Raw genomic sequence first — 19,208 nt, 5'->3', positions numbered from 1 at the left:
TGGTAGATCATCCAACTGATAAACCTATTTTAAACATCATCCAGCTGCTAAAGCATGGATGCATCCTAATGCAACATTTAAGGATGTTTTCTAGCAAGCCTTAGAAAAGAAAGGAGGTGGAAAAAAAATTAAATTAAAAAAAAACAAAGTGTTGCGAGAGGCTATCCCCCTTTGGTCGACCCTCAGGGCCACTAGAAATGATTGCCGGATAACTGTCACCTGGCATTCATGGATTTGTAGATTGCCATTCATGGAAAAGCCTTTCTCCAAACTATTGTCTGCTGCAGGGACGGAACCAATCAGGGCCTAGTCGAAGAGTCCTATTCTCATCACTTTCTAGATGGACAGCTAGCTAAAACAGTTTGGGGATATTTTGGAGTGCAGGCTGGGATTTCCATCATGCAGGTGTTGACAGTGGAAGCAAGGTTATGCAATGGAGAAGGGCATGCCTGGACAGAAGGGATCAGTGGGTAAGCCAACTCTTAGCACCGGCATATATACTTTGGGAGCTATGGAGATCCAGGAATGGAGCGATTTATGACAACAGAACTACGAATTCCCAGTCGGTCATTGCAAGAGTTTCTTGGTGGCTGGCCAGCGCCAGAGATGATGCTATCAATAAGAGGTATGTGCAGCTAAACCCACCCTCTGGTGGGTTGTTGAATGGTAGATCTCTTCGTCCAAAGCCAACGACGCAGTCTGTCATCTTATGGCAAAAACCCCCTGCCGGCTAGGTGAAAGTTAATGTTGATGGGTCCTCGAAAGGAAACCCGGGGTTGGCAGGGAGCGGTAGAGTTTGTAGAAATGACAAGGGAGAGTTTATATATAATTGGTTTCGCTTTTGGTTACGGAGTGATGTCAAATATTGGAGCCAAGATCCGGGCGGCTCATGATGGGCTTCTTCCGTGTTTGGAGAAAGGCTTTTCCCAAATTGTTGTGGAGTCGAATTCTGGATTGGTGATTAAGGTTTTCAAGGAAGGTGCCAACATCGGCTGGAGATGGAAAGGTTGGAGAGCACTAACGGACAGGCTCTGCAGTCTCACTACGGTGGAGTTCATGCACGTTTTCAGGGAGGACAACGCAATGGGTGACGCTCTTGCTCGTGAGGGCAACGTGTCCCAATCTCATTTTTATAGTTCCAGTAGGGCTAATCTGCCTCAGCAGGCGAGGGGCCTCCTTTTCCTGGACAAGGTTGGTCTAGGAGAGATCAGGTAGAGAAAGATTTAAGGCTTGCCTTCTCCTTTGGGGTTTTTTTCGGTGTTTTTTTATTTCGGCCCGGATGTTGTTGAGGGTCAAATATTGCATATCAGACCCATTTATTGCATGGATTTACGAACATGACACCGTTTAATAGCCTAATTTAATTGAATTTGTGATGCAGGGCGTCTTCATGAGCTTGGACTGGGAAAGGATGTTAAAAGCATGGATTTAAAGCTCTAATGACACCAAGGCAAGGAACGGACTCTAGAAGACCAAGAGCGACGGAATTACACGGCCGAGATCTGGAAAAAAATCGAGAAACTGAAGTTCAAGTGGCCCGAAAGTCAGCCAGAATGCAAGATCATAGGTTTCTCACCATCCGTTTGTCCCGAAATTTCATACACGGCCTGAAGAATATAAAGTAACCGTACACGTAAAATTTCAGCTCCTGGATCACTGTGGAAGTGGCCCAACGGACAAATCAGCCCCTTTAATCATTATGTGGGCCCCGCCTGATATCTGGATATACGGAGGTCTCGGTGTGGGGGAAGAAAGGAGGACGTGAAGAAGAGAGGGAGTCGGGGGGCTGCTGCTGCTGTGCACGGCTGAGGATAAAAGAAAAAAAAAAAGGGGGAGCAGAAGCTTGGTTGCTGGACGTTGGCTGGATAAAGTATTGGACGGTGAATCTGGAAGGAGACAGGCAACAGGAAGGCTTCGACGTGAGAGTTTTTCAGGGAAGCTTGAGGAGGGCGTCAGCGAAGGCAGAGGTTTCTTCTTTTTTTTTCTTCTTGTTTTCTTTTCTTCTTATTTGTATTTTAATTTATTTATTTTTTTTTTCAGCCCATCCATGTCCGGCTGAACCTCTTAGCTAGGGCTAAGAGGTGAAGCCTATAGCGAGATGAGAGACACTATTTCCTGCTTTTCATGAACTGAACTTGGTTTTGAGTTGATTATTAAAAGAATATTCACTCAGTCTTTAATGGTCTATTGTGACTGAAATTACAGTGGGTTTGCAATGGCTTTGAATATCTCTTTTTCTCTTTTGATGTTTATGACGTCAGGAGGCCCTGTTGTTCACCATCGTCTCCTGGGCATGGTTGGATGATAGTACTCTTCCTAACTTTCGTATACATTGTTAATTGGTTGGTAATTAGTTTAATTCTATTGTTGACTCTGTCTCCTGGGCATGGTTTGGTGATGGAATCCATTCTAATTCATATACCTTTCATCTCTTGAAAACCAAATCAAGTAAGTTCAGTTTGAATTCCATAATCCTTGATGCAGGCATAAGACCTCCCTGATCTCTACAAGTGGATCCTCTGAATCCCTAGTTTCCCTTCCTCTGAATTCCTTAAAGTCTTAGATAACTATTCCACAATTATTCTTCAAATTCTCTTTGGTTTAAAGCAATCTTAGTCTAGTTCTAGTTCTACTTGGTTTCAGATAACGTACAGGTATCAGTCCCTGTGGATTCGACCTCGGTCTTACCGAGTTTATTACTACAACACAACCCTATACTTGGGGAGTGAACAAGTTTTGGCGCCGTTGCCGGGGACTGACGGTTACGATTTTCTGAAATTAATTGGTTTTAGGATTAGTTTAAGATTAGGATTTTACTAACCTTAGTTTTATTTATTTATTTCTATTTGAGTTCAAAACTAACTTGTTTCCTATTTTATAGGATCTGGACATAAGTTTCTCAATTGGTAATTCCTTCCTAATCTCTCTACTTTTTCATATTTTTAGAATTAGGGTTTAAATTTTAGAAATTTTCTAATTCTAGCACTTTTAGAATCTAAATTATTTTCCTAATTTATTTTTAAAATATTTTTAGGAACTAACCTTCTTATTTTGTAGGCCTTTAAGATAGAAATTTCTAATTCGGTACACTCCTTCCCTACTTCCTATCTTTCAGTTCTCTCTTAATAAATCTACTTTCTAGTTTAGATCTTTCCTAATTTATTTTAGAGATCTACACTTTCTTTTAAAAATTCCTTCTTTTAGAAATTAATTTACTGCTATTTTTCTTTTTAGAATCTAACTTATTTTTATTTTATTTTGCAGGTTTTTAACTTAGGACTTCGATTTGGTAATTTCTTTCCAACTCTCTCTTTCTTTCTAGATTTCCTTTTCCTTTCTTAGGATTAGGTTTAATTGAGGGCTGCGAGTGTTTTCATGCCCAAGTGGGCCCGTGACGACACTCGACGTCTCTTGACTGAAGGAGGATTGGTTGAGGGGTTGACTATCCATCGCAGGACTAGACACCGCTCGAAATCCCCTGAGTTAACTGAAGTTATGGCTGAAGACCAACCTACTCTACTTCCACCCAGGGTGGAGGATACCCAGGATGAAAATGAGGTGCAACAGGCACCCCCGCCTCGTACTTTACGAGATTTTCTACAACCGGCGGGAGTGAGTACGCCCTCATGCATGATTTTTCCTGAAAATACAGGACAAATGGACATCAAGCCAGGAGTTATCCAACTCCTTCCCAAATTCCATGGACTTGAATCAGAGAGTCCATATTTACATTTGAAAGAGTTCGATGAAATTATAGCTACATTATGTTTTCCTAATGTATCTGAGGATACAATTAGGCTGAAACTCTTTCCTTTTTCCTTAAAAGAGAAAGCTAAGACGTGGTTACATTCACTGCGTCCTAGATCCATTGGCACATGGAACGATATGCAGAGGGAATTCATAAAAAAATTCTTCCCACATCATAAAACGATTACCCTCAGAAAAGCGATCATGAACTTTGCCCAAAAGGAAGATGAAACATTCTTTCAATGTTGGGAAAGGTTCAAAGATTTGGTCAGTTCATGCCCACAACACGGATTTGAAACGTGGCGCATTACAAATTTTTTCTATGATGGACTGACATCTTCCATGCTCCAAATGGTCGAGACAATGTGTAATGGAGAGTTCATTAATAAAGATATCGACGAGGTATGGGACTACCTCGATAGTTTGGCTGAAAAAACACAATCTTGGGACTATTACCCAAAGTCGAACACCACGTCTAGGCCAACTCAATTAAAGGAGAAAGGTGGATTATATCTCTTAAAAGAAGAGGATGATCTCAAGTGTAAAGTGACTACGCTCATAAGGAAAGTTGAGGCCATGGAAGGAAAGAAGGATAAGGTCAATGAAATTGTTTGCGGCATCTGTGATTGCAACATTCACACAACTGAAAACTGTCCTACAATACCTGCCTTTCGAGGAGTGTTGAATGAACAAGCCAATGCCGTAAATAACTATCAAAGACCTTTTACTGGACCTAACTCCAACACATACAATCATGGCTGGAAAAATCATCCAAACTTTAGTTGGAGGAATGGACAAACGGCGACTCCTCCAGGTTTCTTCAATCAAAATCCAAATCAAGTGAAACCTCAAGAGGAACCGGTTCAAAATCCCATACAAGAGCTGGCTCAGGCAATGTAAGGAATCACAGATTTTATGCAAAAGATAGATTCTCCTATGACGGTTATAGAAAAGGGGATGCTTCCTGCACAACCTCTCCCCAATCCTAAACCGCAGTACGAGAATAATGATCCCAGCTCTTCAAATCAGATGGGACATGCTAAATCCATCACCACTCTTAGGAGTGGGAAGATCATTGATAAAACTCTTCCGGTTAGGCCCGAAAAGCCTCAAGAACCAAAAGAGGACAACAATGATGGATCCAGTGATGCCCCACAAAAAGTAGAACCGGAACTTTTAGAGAAGCCAGTTGCTCCATTCCCCCAACGGTTGGTTTCACCAAAACCTCTCTCTAACTCTCAGGATATCCTAGAGGTGTTGAAACAGGTGAAAGTCAACATTCCTCTACTTGATGTCGTTAAACAGATACCTTTATATGCCAAATTCCTAAAAGACTTATGCACGACCAAGCGACGGAAAATTATTCAAAAGAAAATCTTCTTGACTGAGAAAGTGAGCGCCATCCTGAGCAAGACGTGCCGCAGAAATTCAAGGATTCCGGTAGCCCAACCATATCATGTGTAATCGGGAACCATCGAATTGATCACGCACTTCTTGACTTAGGAGCGGGCGTCAATCTGATTCCCTACTCGGTATACAAACAGTTAGGTTTAGGGTGAATTAAAACCCACCCTAACCACACTACAACTTGCTGATCACTCCGTTCGTGTACCAAGAGGGATAATTGAGGATGTGTTGGTCCAAGTTGATAGATTTTACTACCTTGTAGACTTTATCATCCTGGACACCGAACCCATCAATAACATGAGCACTCAGATTCCCGTCATTCTTGGTCGCCCATTCCTTGCCACGTCAAATGCAATTATCAATTGCAGGAATGGTATCATGACTATGTCTTTTGGAAATTTGACATTGGAGTCAAACATCTTTTCAATAACGGCGGCAACTCAGAGGATGATGACGATTTCCACGATATTAACATGATTGACTCTTTCGTGGAAGATACGACACCTCTGACCTTATCCTCCGACCATCTAGAGACGTGCCTGGCCCACTCCCATGATTTTGATGATGACATGATTAGGGAGACGTGCGCCTTGCTTGATACTGCACCGGTACTTGAAGTTAACCGATGGAGGCCACAATTTGAAGAATTACCACAAACTGATGTAGTGCCTCTACCGTCTAACCTCAAGCCGCCGAAGCTTGACCTAAAACCTTTGCCCTCTGATTTGAAATATGCATATTTGGGTCAAGATGAGACATACCCGGTGGTGATCTCTGCCCACCTGGAGAAAGAACAAGAGAGTATGCTTATATCTACTCTCATTGAGCATAAAGGAGCCCTAGGATGGACGATAGCGGACCTCAAGGGAATCGATCCCTCGATTTGTACTCACCGCATATATCTTGAGGATAATGCAAAAACCGCTCGGCAACCACAACGTAGACTAAATCCAAACATGAAGGAAGTGGTTAAAGCCGAGGTTCTTAAACTATTGGACGTGGGTATTATATACCCTATATCTGATAGTCAATGGGTGAATCCAACTCAAGTGGTTCCTAAGAAGTCTGGAATCACCATCGTAGCCAATGCTAATAATGAACTCGTGCCAACTAGAGTCACTACTGGTTGGAGAATGTGCATTGACTACAGGAAGTTGAATACCGTCACAAGGAAAGACCACTTTCCTTTACCATTCATTGATCAGATCCTGGAAAGGTTAGCTGGTCATTCCTATTACAGTTTCCTTGACGGGTATTCGGGCTACAACCAGATAGAGATAGCCCCTGAAGACCAGGAAAAGACCACATTTACATGTCCCTACGGCACCTTTGCCTATCGAAGGATGCCATTCGGACTATGTAACGCCCCTGCCACTTTTCAGCGATGTATGCTTAGTATTTTTTCTGACATGGTGGGGCAATACTTAGAGGTCTTCATGGACGATTTCTCTGTTTACGGTCCATCTTTTAACAAGTGCTTGGAAAGTCTTAAATGTGTGCTGAAAAGATGTGAAGAAAAGAACCTGGTACTTAATTGGGAGAAGTGTCATTTCATGGTTCAGAAGGGAATTGTCCTTGGGCATATCATCTCGTCCAAAGGAATCGAGGTAGATAAGGCAAAAATCGATCTTATCTCTAACCTACCGCCACCCAAGAACATCAGAGACGTGCGATCCTTCTTAGGACACGCAGGGTTTTACAGGCGATTCATAAAGGACTTTAGTCTCCTCTCTCGTCCATTATGTAATCTTCTTCAAAAGGATGTTCCGTACGAGTGGACTGAGCAATGTCAGGAAGCTTTCACCAAGCTTAAAGGCACATTAACCACTGCACCTATCATGCAGCCGCCCGACTAGAACCTTCCTTTTGAGCTTATGTGCGACGCTTCTGATTATGCTCTTGGGGCAGTCTTAGGCTAGAGAAAAGACAAGAAGCCCTACGTCATTCACTACGCAAGTAGGACTCTAAATCCTGCCCAAGTGAACTACTCGACTACGGAAAAGGAACTCTTAGCCGTAGTGTTCGCCTTGGACAAATTTAGATCCTACCTGATCGGATCCAAGATCATTATATATACAGATCATGCGGCACTGAAGTATCTTCTTTCTAAGAATGATTCTAAGCCCCGCTTGATAAGATGGATCCTTCTACTCCAAGAATTTGATTTGAAAATTAAAGATAAAAAGGGAGTAGAGAACGTAGTGGCTGATCACCTTTCTCGCCTTAATACCTCTGAGTCCCTTGAGACGACTCATATCAATGACATGTTCCCGATGAACAGTTTCGAGTCTCCCATTCACCTTGGTTTCGATATTGCTAATTATCTTGCTACAGTGCCATACCGACATAGTGGACTGCGAAGATAAGAAGAAATTTTTCACCGAGGTGCGCAACTTTTTCGGGATGATCCTTATTTATTTAAATATTGCCGGACCAAATTCTAAGGAGATGTGTACTAGACGATGAGCATCAGAGCATCATCTCCTTCTGTCACTCCAGGCTGTGGTGGTCACTTTTCTGCTAAAAAGACCACGGCCAAGATTCTGATGTGGCTTTTGGCCCACTATGTTTAGGGATACTCATGAGTTTTGCAAAGCTTGTGAGCGTTGTCAGAAATTGGGAGCATTGTCCCGTCGAAATATGATGCCTTTGAATCCCATTCTTATCATTGAAGCATTTGATTGCTGGGGCATCGATTTCATGGGACCATTCCCCCAATCGTTTGGAAATCTGTATATTTTGCTCGTCGTGGATTATGTCACTAAATGGGTCGAAGCGATTCCGTGTCGAAAGAATGACCATCGCACGGTCATTAAATTCCTAAAAGAGGACATCCTTTCTCGATTCGGAACGCCTCGAGCCATCATTAGTGATGGGGGCTCACACTTTTGTAATAGACCATTCGAGAGCTTAATGAAGAAATACGGTATCTCTCATAAGGTGAGCACCCCATACCATCCACAGACAAGTGGACAAGCTGAGATTTCCAATAGGGAGATCAAACACATTTTGGAGAAAACAGTTAACCCAGATCGTAAGGATTGGTCAATTCGATTGACCGATGCCTTATGGGCATACCGTACTGCATTTAAAACTCCTATTGGAATGTCTCCTTTTAGACTTGTCTATGGGAAAGCTTGTCACTTGCCTGTGGAGTTGGAACATAAAGCGTACTGGGCAATCAAAAATCTAAATTTCAATCTGGACAACGCTGGCTCGCTACACAAACTTCAATTAAATGAACTTGAAGAAATCCGGAACGATGCATATGATAATGCGAGAATTTACAAGGACAAGATGAAAGCATTTCATGACCAACACATTTTGCGAAAATCATTCATGCCTGGTCAGAAGGTCCTTTTGTACAATTCACGATTACATCTCTTTCCGGGTAAGCTTCGATCTCGTTGGACCGGCCCTTACATTGTTGTTACTGCTTATCCTCATGGGGCCGTCGAGATAAGAGATCCCGACAATGGCAAGGAGTTTAAAGTAAATGGACATCGTTTAAAGCCATTTGTCGAGAAATTTGATTCAGAGGACATGACCATGCCTCTGACTGATCCTGTTTACCAGGACTGATCTCCTAGTCTGATGGAGGTATAGGTAGGTTTATCGCTTTCATAGGATTATGGTAGTTGCTTTGGTCTGGCTGAAGACGTTAAACTTAGCGCTCCTGGGAGGCAACCCAGCTTTTCAACTTATTTCATTTTCCTAGCAAGTTCAATGTTTGTGGGTAACATTACTGCAAACCCTCACGAGACTACAACTCGTCCACTAGGGGTAACCTAGGGGTTTAAAGGCTTGTTGCATGCGCTAAATGCAATCGAGAGCACCTGCGAAAGTGGTATAGGTAGGATTTTATTTTTGTGTTACTTTCTTTCTCGTGCTGACCGGATCCCATGCTGCGATCTCTTGGAAAGTCTCTCACGATTCGTCATCCAGGTACTATCTTCCCTTCACTCTTTCTTTACTTTTGTTGTCCTATGCGCATTCCATACTCTTATCCTTTACATTGAGGACAATGTAGCTTTTAAGATGGGGGTGGGAGATTAGGTTACCTAATCAGTATTTTCTTGAGCAAAAATTGTGAAAATTTTTAAATTTTTTCTGGACTTTCTGGTGAATTCAAAGTGATTGGACGACCATCTTTGATTTAGAATCACAGGATATGGAATGTTGGTGATTTACTGCTCTTGGATTCAGTTACTCGTTAGATTCCACAGTTAAGTTTAATTATTAATCCATGATTAGAATTTGTAAACATTGATTGAGTCATGATTTCACATGTCACATCTCGCTTACACATCAAGATTTCAGTTTAAAACTGAAGGGTTAATTTGGGGATCAGTAAGCATAGAAGGAACTAACTTGAACAATTGCCCGTCAAGATCAATTAAAAGGAAGAGATACCGTTGAAAAAGGTTAGGCAAAGAATCTTCACTATAGGTTTGCTCCCTATAAGTGTGGACTTCATTCTCCTTCTTTGTTTTCAGTTAAAAAAAAAAAAAAAAAAAAAAAAACTGAAGGAATGAAAAGATGATCTTTGAGGCAAGCTTTGGTTATTATGAATTCTCTTGTTGATTACCAACGATATCCTGAAATAAAGAATTGAATATTAATGTTGGAAGTTGGGATTACACTTTACATCTGTGGAACTCAATGTTTAGGATTATTTCTAATTAAGGGACTAATACTTTGAATGAAGTTTATCGTGTGTTTGAGTCTAGGAGAGAGTAAGGCCCAACATTCATGAATTGTTGAATTCTGAATATCTAGATTGTTTTCCAAAATCACTCGAGTTCATAGAAATTCTCCTGTAATTCTCAACTTATTTTTCGCATACTTTGCTCGGGACTAGCAAAATGCTGGTTGGGGGTTGTGTTGAGGGTCAAATATTGCATATCAGACCCATTTATTGCATGGATTTACGAACATGACACCGTTTAATAGCCTAATTTAATTGAATTTGTGATGCAGGGCGTCTTCATGAGCTTGGACTGGGAAAGGATGTTAAAAGCATGGATTTAAAGCTCTAATGACACCAAGGCAAGGAACGGACTCTAGAAGACCAAGAGCGACGGAATTACACGGCCGAGATCTGGAAAAAAATCGAGAAACTGAAGTTCAAGTGGCCCGAAAGTCAGCCAGAATGCAAGATCATAGGTTTCTCACCATCCGTTTGTCCCGAAATTTCATACACGGCCTGAAGAATATAAAGTAACCGTACACGTAAAATTTCAGCTCCTGGATCACTGTGGAAGTGGCCCACCGGACAAATCAGCTCCTGTATAAGAGGACGGAAGAAAGGAGGCTGGAGGAGGTCTCGGTGTGGGGGAAGAAAGGAGGACGTGAAGAAGAGAGGGAGTCGGGGGGCTGCTGCTGCTGTGCACGGCTGAGGATAAAAGAAAAAAAAAGGGGGAGCAGAAGCTTGGTTGCTGGACGTTGGCTGGATAAAGTATTGGACGGTGAATCTGGAAGGAGACAGGCAACAGGAAGGCTTCGACGTGAGAGTTTTTCAGGGAAGCTTGAGGAGGGCGTCAGCGAAGGCAGAGGTTTCTTCTTTTTTTTTCTTCTTGTTTTCTTTTCTTCTTATTTGTATTTTAATTTATTTTTTTTTTTTTTCAGCCCATCCATGTCCGGCTGAACCTCTTAGCTAGGGCTAAGAGGTGAAGCCTGTAGCGAGATGGGAGACACTATTTCCTGCTTTTCATGAACTGAACTTGGTTTTGAGTTGATTATTAAAAGAATATTCACTCAGTCTTTAATGGTCTATTGTGACTGAAATTACAGTGGGTTTGCAATGGCTTTGAATATCTCTTTTTCTCTTTTGATGTTTATGACGTCAGGAGGCCCTGTTGTTCACCATCGTCTCCTGGGCATGGTTGGATGATAGTACTCTTCCTAACTTTCGTATACATTGTTAATTGGTTGGTAATTAGTTTAATTCTATTGTTGACTCTGTCTCCTGGGCATGGTTTGGTGATGAAATCCATTCTAATTCATATACCTTTCATCTCTTGAAAACCAGATCAAGTAAGTTCAGTTTGAATTCTATAATCCTTGATGCAGGCATAAGACCTCCCTGATCTCTACAAGTGGATCCTCTGAATCCCTCGTTTCCCTTCTTCTGAATTCCTTAAAGTCTTAGATAACTATTCCACAATTATTCTTCAAATTCTCTTTGGTTTAAAGCAATCTTAGTCTAGTTCTAGTTCTACTTGGTTTCAGATAACGTACAGGTATCAGTCCCTGTGGATTCGACCTCGGTCTTACCGAGTTTATTACTACAACACAACCCTATACTTGGGGAGTGAACAGATGTCCCGGTTTTTCTTAAGATAGGTCTTCCTTAGGTCCTCCTTTCCTAGGTAGACCTGAAAGTCGTAATTTTTGTCCAGAATGAAATATATCCCACTCGTTTAGAGAGAGAGAGAGAGAGAGAGAGAGAGAGAGAGAGAGAGGCTGTTCTAGTACAATCACCATCCTGCAGCTCAAGGCGAATCAAATATCCGCACCAGCTGCTAGAGCTTGAGAAGGAACATCAAAGCCCACACTAACCAGAGGATAGAACATGAGCTGCTCTGCTAAAGGAGCTTAAAATCAGGAGAATGAGCAGCAGCTTTGGGAAATGGCCTGCTTTTTTTCTTTTTTTTCTTTTTTTTTTCTTTTTTTCTTCTGGAAAAAATATGGCAACGGGACACTGCAAAGCAGAATACGGCAAAACATCCTACAGTAGCAACTCCACCACTGCAACTTTCAAAACACTGTACGAAAACTTCAAGAGGGGCAACCGCAGCATGCCACAGCAACAACCTGAACCAAAACAGCCCCAGTAGGAAGTAACACACAAGCAGAAACCTGGCCTACAACCAGCAGCCCCAACATCTAAACAAAGCAACAAGCTCCAACTCCCTTATCCCGAGAGAAGGGAACGGTCCAGCTGATGGATTAGCAAAGGCAGGGGCTTTGAGCCAGATTGACACGGTGTTTGATAACGTGAATGCACTTCCAAACCACATCAGGGGTCTCTACAGGTTAGACAAAATCAGTTTAGGTGCGATCAGAAATTCTGTTAGGACCTCCAGAAATAGCTCTACAAGATAGGTGGTCTTCGGGTTTTTCTTCTTTTTTTTTTTTCTTTTTTTTCTTTTTTGAACCAGGGAAACTGATTAGCTGGGTATTTATATGATAGGTGTGGTCCTTAATTTTTTGTTGGGACCGACCCGAATCATGTAATTTCTCAATTGTGAATGAAATTCTCGTGGCAAGAGTCCACTTTGTTATATAAAAAAATAATTAAAAATTAATTAATTAATTTAAAAAAAAAAAAAAAAAACAAGCTCCAACTGCCTTGGGGACCTTGACAGCCGACACCTGACTCCAAAGGGCCAAGATGCAGCCACATCCAATGCCAACTGCTCCCAGTGCCAGCCACACTTGAACAGCCAACAATCCAGCCACATCCAAGCCAAAGGGAAAGATTCTTTATTTTGAATCTCCAAGCTGATTCACCTGCATAAACAGAACAACAGCAAAACAAGAGCCACACATCTCAATGAACAAATAGTATTCTTATTGTAATAAGATGATACCTTTGTCTGATCATTACATTCATAATACAATCTCCCTTTACCTCACATGAAATAAAACAAAAATAAATAAATAAATAATAGAAGAAAGAAAGAAAGACATTTTCTCATATATTAACCATCAATATAAGCACACTCCTAAGCCAAAACTAAATATATCTAGAGCTTGTAAAAAGGTACTCAACAAAACTTATTTATTTTGAAATCTTTCTCAACATAATATCTCAGTAATTACTGACCTGAGATGGATCTTCAACTAATTGTTCTGACCAAATTTGTCTGTCTCGGTGAATCGCATCCCCGAGATATAATTCCTTGATTGCGTGCAATTCCCTGAGAACATCTTTAATATCCATTCGTTCTTTTGGAGATTCTGCAGAACAAGTAACACCGATTCCGACCATTAAAATCAAGCAGTCACCTATTCTATTTCTTGTATTGATATGATTTCTGCTGCCTTGAGTAACTTTTTCTTCTCCTTCGAGCAGTCGTGGATCAACAATCTCCATTACTCGTTCCGGCAAAGCCAATTTGGCAAAATGATGAAGCGTAAGATCGTCCTTAAACATTTCATCAGTTGGCCCCTTTCCAGTGATCATCTCCAATAGAAGGATTCCATAGCTGTAAACATCTCCTTGTGTAGATGGTTTACCGCCCATTGCATACTCTGTAATTCATAATCACATTTTAAGCGAACATTTAGATACAAAAATTAACAAAGGTTAAATTTTTAGAGAGAAATGAGAGGGAATGTTCTATTTGAACAAGTAATTGGCATTTTTCCTATTATAAGGATCCAAATTTGTAACATTAATTGGTGTGCTATGAACTTCTAAATCATGTTTAAGTGTGTTTGGTTGCCCTAAAAAAATATACACTGTTTTGCAACTCAAGTGGACCTCAATAAAAATCAAGGGAGGGCATCTGCTCCCACTTTGTTGTGTCCCACCTGTATTTTAAGCCCTAGGATCACGAGGTGATTGTCTTCACGTAGGATGTGTTCTCAAAGGGCTCTTACAAGTTCTTGTGAGAACGGGTTCTCGGGAGATCTTTCTTCTTTTTATTTTTTTATTTTATTTATTTTATTTTTTTTGCATGTTGGGCCCAGCATCATGTCTGTATGACGACTCATCTGTCCATTTAGGTTGTCCCAACAAGAAAATGGAATGCCTAAAAAAGAGAAAACTAGAAGATTTACTAGTCTTCCACATTCAATGTATAAAATTGGCCTACTTGATCATAAGAACAACAAAGCCAAGGCAACACACTTGCCAGAGCCCACCTAAAAAACATGCCTCAGTCATATGTGTGGCGTATAGAAACCAAAGCCATTCAAAAGATGAGATATAGTATAAGAGTATCAGACCAATATAGTAAGAAGTTCCATTAATCATATCTACCACACATGTGGGGAAATTTGAAAGCTTAAGGAAAATAGGACTAGTGTTTCATGTTATCTTAGTGAATGTTTGAGATGGTTCCAGTTTTCCTGCTGATGAGCTGGCTCACCTGGGGAGTGTGGGCCAAGTGGATCGGTTTTTCCAGGCAGTGCTGGAAGATCTCCCCGCCAAGATTAGATGTCTCCTATTCTTAGCCAGAACCGGGCTGGGCAGCCTCCGTGTAGGATAGTGTTGCAGCCCCTGTTCGGATTTGTGTGTTTCCCACAATCTCTTACGATAGGCGGGCCCTAATCACGGGCCTGCCTAGATCCTTCTGCAAAGTTTTTGCTATATATATATATAGGGGAAAAGGTACTATGCGCTCGACAAAGAGAAATGGTCCCTGTTCACGGATGGCTATGATTTTATGAGTGTGTGCCCAAACCCATGTGGGTTGTTGTGGTACATGCGCGACAAAGAGAATCCATCCATCTAATAACCCAGGCATCTTTAAATAATAATAATAATAAATAAATAAATAAATAACCAGGCATCTTTAAATCGAGAAATTTGATTTGTTGGTGAACTTTTACATGATACTACAACATTTTTTCCCCTGCCAATCTGTCCTTTATGTAGAAAATCCAGGCCGTGCAAAGGGTGGGATGCACCATAGATATGACCTGCGATAAAAACCAGGATGTATGGTCCACTGATTGAGCGACCAGAACCATCCAAAATAATGAACAGACTAGATGGTCTTGCTCACAGCCAGTCTGTAGGTCACTAAATGTCTCCAACCAGCTGTTCCACAAGTTATGTTTCAGCCAACAGATAACCTTCAACCTATTAAGTGAATGTAACAATATCAAAACCTTCTAATAGGTTCAGGATCAAGTACTGCAAAAATCAGTCCATTTACTCATCATGTGGATCACACCTAGAAAACAATGTCTAGCCATTGATAAATATCAAAATAGAAGGGTCACCTGTTCGATTACTGGATATACCTGATTTTTGCATGAGGAAATCCTCATGATGTTCCAATGGAAGTACACGAAAGGTTGAAAGTTATTCATGAGGTAGACTTTATCTGTGGTCGAGCCCGTTGGACCCGAGACCTCCTTGCATACATACAGAAAGACGGTCTCTTGCCAGCAAGACTGCATGAGACCATCCATGGTGTAAAGGTGTTGGCAGCTCAGGTGAGCCCACCATGCTATTTATTTGCAATCCACCCTGACCACCAAGTGTGTCACCCTATGCTAGGTCCAGGGCTGAAAAAGCATCCCCATCCTTAATTCGGATGGAAAATATGATCGAAAATAATGTAAAGGGCAATGCACACCCACCTGAATAAGATGAACCTTTTTTTGGGCCACAGGCTTAAATTTTTATGTGCTATCTAATGGTAGGAGTGGATTTCATATTATCATCGCGATGGGCCTGCAAAAATCAAGGGCGGACATCTTTATCCCCATTCTTTCCTTTGGTGTGACCCACATGAATCACAGGTACTCAATCTGATTTCTTGGCCCTGGATGTAACTCAGGATGATACATCTACTGCTCCCGAGTGGAATATTTCATGTAAATATCATATCAGGGAATGTAAAAATCAAGGGTGTGTTCATCCTCTCCACAACTGTTTCCTTTAGTATGGCCACCTAAAAAAGTGGGCTACTCTGAATTTTAGGTCTTGGATCTAACATGGGCTGATGCATCTGTTGGTGCAAATGGATTTCACGTACACGTTACCGTGGAGCCCGCCCGAGCTACTGAGAACAGATTGGCACTTTATAAAATATAAAAGTATCAATCTACTTGCCACAGATAATAAATGTTTTATGCTTTGAGTTAATGTCATCATACTCCGAATTTAATGCAGCAGTACTGATAATCCAATCATAAGGAAGGTAAACAGATATTCCATATTGATGGTAAGTAGAGGATCCATATTCTAAAAAGGAAATATATGAAATTAATACCTGGGGCGATGTACCCAACAGAACCCATCATCACAACCGTCCTTGTTTGGGCAACCTCAGATAAGAACTTGGCAAGCCCAAAATCACCCACACGAGCAATCATGGCACCGTCAAGAAGAATGTTGCTCGGTGTTATATCTCGATGAATGATTGACCTTCGTCGTAGATAAACTAAAGCAGAAGCCACATCTATAGCTATGTTTAGCCTTTCAGTAAAATTCAAGTTTCTCCAAACCTGTTCATGCCCATCTCTGTGCAACCACTTGTCTAGACTTCCATGAGGCATATACTCGTAAATTAAAGCTTTGAAATCATTGCCCTTGAAATCAATGCTTGAGCAACAAGTAAAGATCCTAACAATATTCCGATGCCTAATATTTCTCAAGGTTTCGCATTCGGCCATGAAACCGCTCATAGATCCTTGACGCTGAAGATTAAAGACTTTCACTGCTACTATAGGCTCGTAGCGATCTAGAAACCCTTTATATACAGCACCAGTTCTCCCTGTACCAATCAAATTGGCAGAAGAGAACCCATCTGTTGCTTTAAGGAGCTCCGCATAAGTTAAGTTCATAACAAAATGATCCACAGCAGAAGGCACGGATAAAGATTTCCTTTTGAACTTGATCTCCACAAAAGGCAAAACAAAAGGTTTCCTTGTCGATTTTTTCTCTGCAGAAAGCATAGCAAAAGGATTTCTTGTAGACCCATCCTCCACAGAAGGCACAGCAGAAGGTTTTCTTCTCGACCCATCCTCCACAGAATTTTTCCTTCTCACCTTTCTTACCCAATAAAGAGTGGTAAAGAAAGATGATAATGAAAGAAGACACAGTACAGCACCAATTATTGGGAATTTTAGTTTTGAAGCAAGAGACTTCCCCCGTTTCTTGGAAGCTTGGCTAGAACATGGAGGCAACTGTAATTCTTGAATACCCCCACAAAGCTTACTATTTCCGAGCACTGAAACTTCACTAGCATTTCCAAAGACCCCTTGTTTTGGTAATTCACCCTCAAAATTATTGAAAGACAGATTTAAATACTGCAGAACAAGAAGCTTCCCCAGGTATTCTGGAATCTCCCCAGACAAGTTGTTATGTGAAAGATCCAGGGATTGAAGGCCTCTTAGAGTAATAAATGCTGTAGGAATTGTTCCTTGAAAGAAGTTCCCATCCAACCTGACATACTCTAGACTGAGACAATTGCCTAGGGAGCTTGGAATTTCGCCTGACAATTTGTTCCGAGAAACATCGAATCTTCCAAGAACTTTCAAGTTACCGACTTCCAATGGTAGATAACCAATAAAAGAGTTATCGCTTAGATTAAGATAAATCAAAGAGGGAACGCTGAAAAGTTGTGCAGCTAAGGGACCGCTTAAGTTATTATTTTGGAGGTATAGAAACTGCAAGGTTCTACAATTTCCAATACTTGAAGGTACGTTCCCCCATAGATTGTTTCCAAACAAACTGAGTAGAAACAATTGGGTGATATTACCCAAGGAAGATGGAATTGTCCCTGACAAATCATTTCCACCAAAGTCAAGTCGTCCAATCCTGTTAAGCTTCCCAACACCATTAGGAATAGGACCTCTTAGAAAGTTAGACCCCATATCCAATAGTGTTAAGCCGACAAGATTCTGAATCCCAGATGGGATGCTTCCAAATATACTGTTACCTCCTAAAGATAGGAAAAACAGCTGGGTCGAAAGATTAGATATGGAGTCGGGCAATGCACCGTTGAGACGATTACTGCCCACGGCTAGAATTTGTAAGCTACTGCAATTGGTCAAAGAATCGAGAAAACTCAAGTCATGAGCTTTCCCAATTCCAAGTTGATTGCTTCCCAAGATTAACCTTCTGAGATCCTTGAGGCTTCCAAAATTCAGAGGCACAGATCCAGTAAAACTATTGTAACCAAGGTCAATGAGTAGAAGACCCGAGGAATTGGATAATGAAACTGGTATAGGTCCTGTGAATTGGTTTGCTCCGACGAGAAGTATTTGGAGAATAGGAAGAGTGAGGCCTAAGTATGGTGGAAGATTTCCATACAATCTGTTCTCTCGCACGTCCAGAGCTTTAATAGTAGAGATATTGTATAGCTGAGGTGGAATCGTACCCGACAGTGCATTTTGACTTAAGGCAAACGAGCTTAACCTCACCAACCGAATGAAGGAGTCTGGGATGCTGCCCTCCAACGAATTTACTGAGAGAGAAAGGAAAGTGAGAGAGGAAAGGTTTCCAAGTGAAGGTGGGATGCTTCCTGTAAGATTGTTGTCACCAAGGTGCAACCTGGTGAGCTTGAATAGAGAGCCAAGCTCAGTTGGAATCCTCCCTGCGAGCACATTCCTGTAAAGATAAAGGACTTGGAGTTCCGAACAGTGGGTCAGATTTGCTGGAATTTCTCCGGTGAATGTGTTATCGGCCAGAATGAGATACCGCATGCCAAACAAACGGCCAATCTCTTCAGGAATCGTTCCGTAGAAGCTGTTGGATGAGAGATTGATTATCCTGAGGAAGGAGAGGTTCCCTATGAAGGGAGAGATGCGACCCACCAAGTTCTGGCCGGTGAGGTTCAAGGCGGTGACCCTTTGAGGATGCCGGCGACCACTGCATGTGACTCCTTGCCAGTAGCAGAAGTGGAGAGTATCGTTCCATGAGCTCAAGGAATTGAGAGGATCGTCGGTTATCAGATCTTTGAAGCGGAGTAAAGAAAGGCGATCCGTTTCGTTGGAGAAGTTTGCAGCAGATCCGAATAAGCATGGAACGTCTGTGGAAGAGAGAAGGATGGCGCTGAGGAGAAATAACCAAATTGACCTTATTAAGCTCACAGGCAGGAGCTCCATTATTGAGTTTGTGAATGCAGGAAAGCCAAAGTGAGGAGAAGGGCGTTGATGTCTTGACCAGACTCCTAACTAACTGCAAATGATTGTTTGTGTATTGGTCTCAGTTTTCCGAAGCTTTTTCTTTCTTTCTTTCGATTGAAACAGATCCAAAGACTCCAAATGGGCAGAGTTCGTTTTCCCTCTGCGGCGATTCACCTTCTACGTGTGTCGCCGTCCGACTGGGGCTCACATCTGAGTGGTCTAATGATGGGACCGTG

General features: G+C 41.6%; 1 protein-coding gene and 1 non-coding gene across 2 annotated transcripts; both read right to left on the bottom strand.

The window, feature by feature from the left end:
- Positions 1-3,933: 3,933 nt before the first annotated feature.
- LOC131254536 (small nucleolar RNA R71) lies at positions 3,934-4,040 on the bottom strand. The gene has a single exon (XR_009175651.1). It is a non-coding gene; the product is annotated as a small nucleolar RNA R71 (small nucleolar RNA).
- An 8,602-nt stretch (positions 4,041-12,642) lies between these two features.
- Positions 12,643-18,951, bottom strand: LOC131253748 (putative receptor-like protein kinase At3g47110). Its single transcript, XM_058254885.1, has 3 exons — positions 16,113-18,951; positions 12,986-13,413; positions 12,643-12,669 (listed from the first exon to the last, which is right to left on the bottom strand). The coding sequence occupies exons 1-3, from the start codon at positions 18,949-18,951 to the stop codon at positions 12,643-12,645; spliced, it is 3,294 nt and encodes a 1,097-aa protein (XP_058110868.1).
- Positions 18,952-19,208: the final 257 nt, after the last annotated feature.

Source organism: Magnolia sinica, chromosome 8 (assembly GCF_029962835.1).
Source record: "Magnolia sinica isolate HGM2019 chromosome 8, MsV1, whole genome shotgun sequence".
NCBI classification, from domain to species: Eukaryota; Viridiplantae; Streptophyta; class Magnoliopsida; order Magnoliales; family Magnoliaceae; genus Magnolia; species Magnolia sinica.
This window is presented reverse-complemented; position numbering and strand designations above follow the sequence as displayed.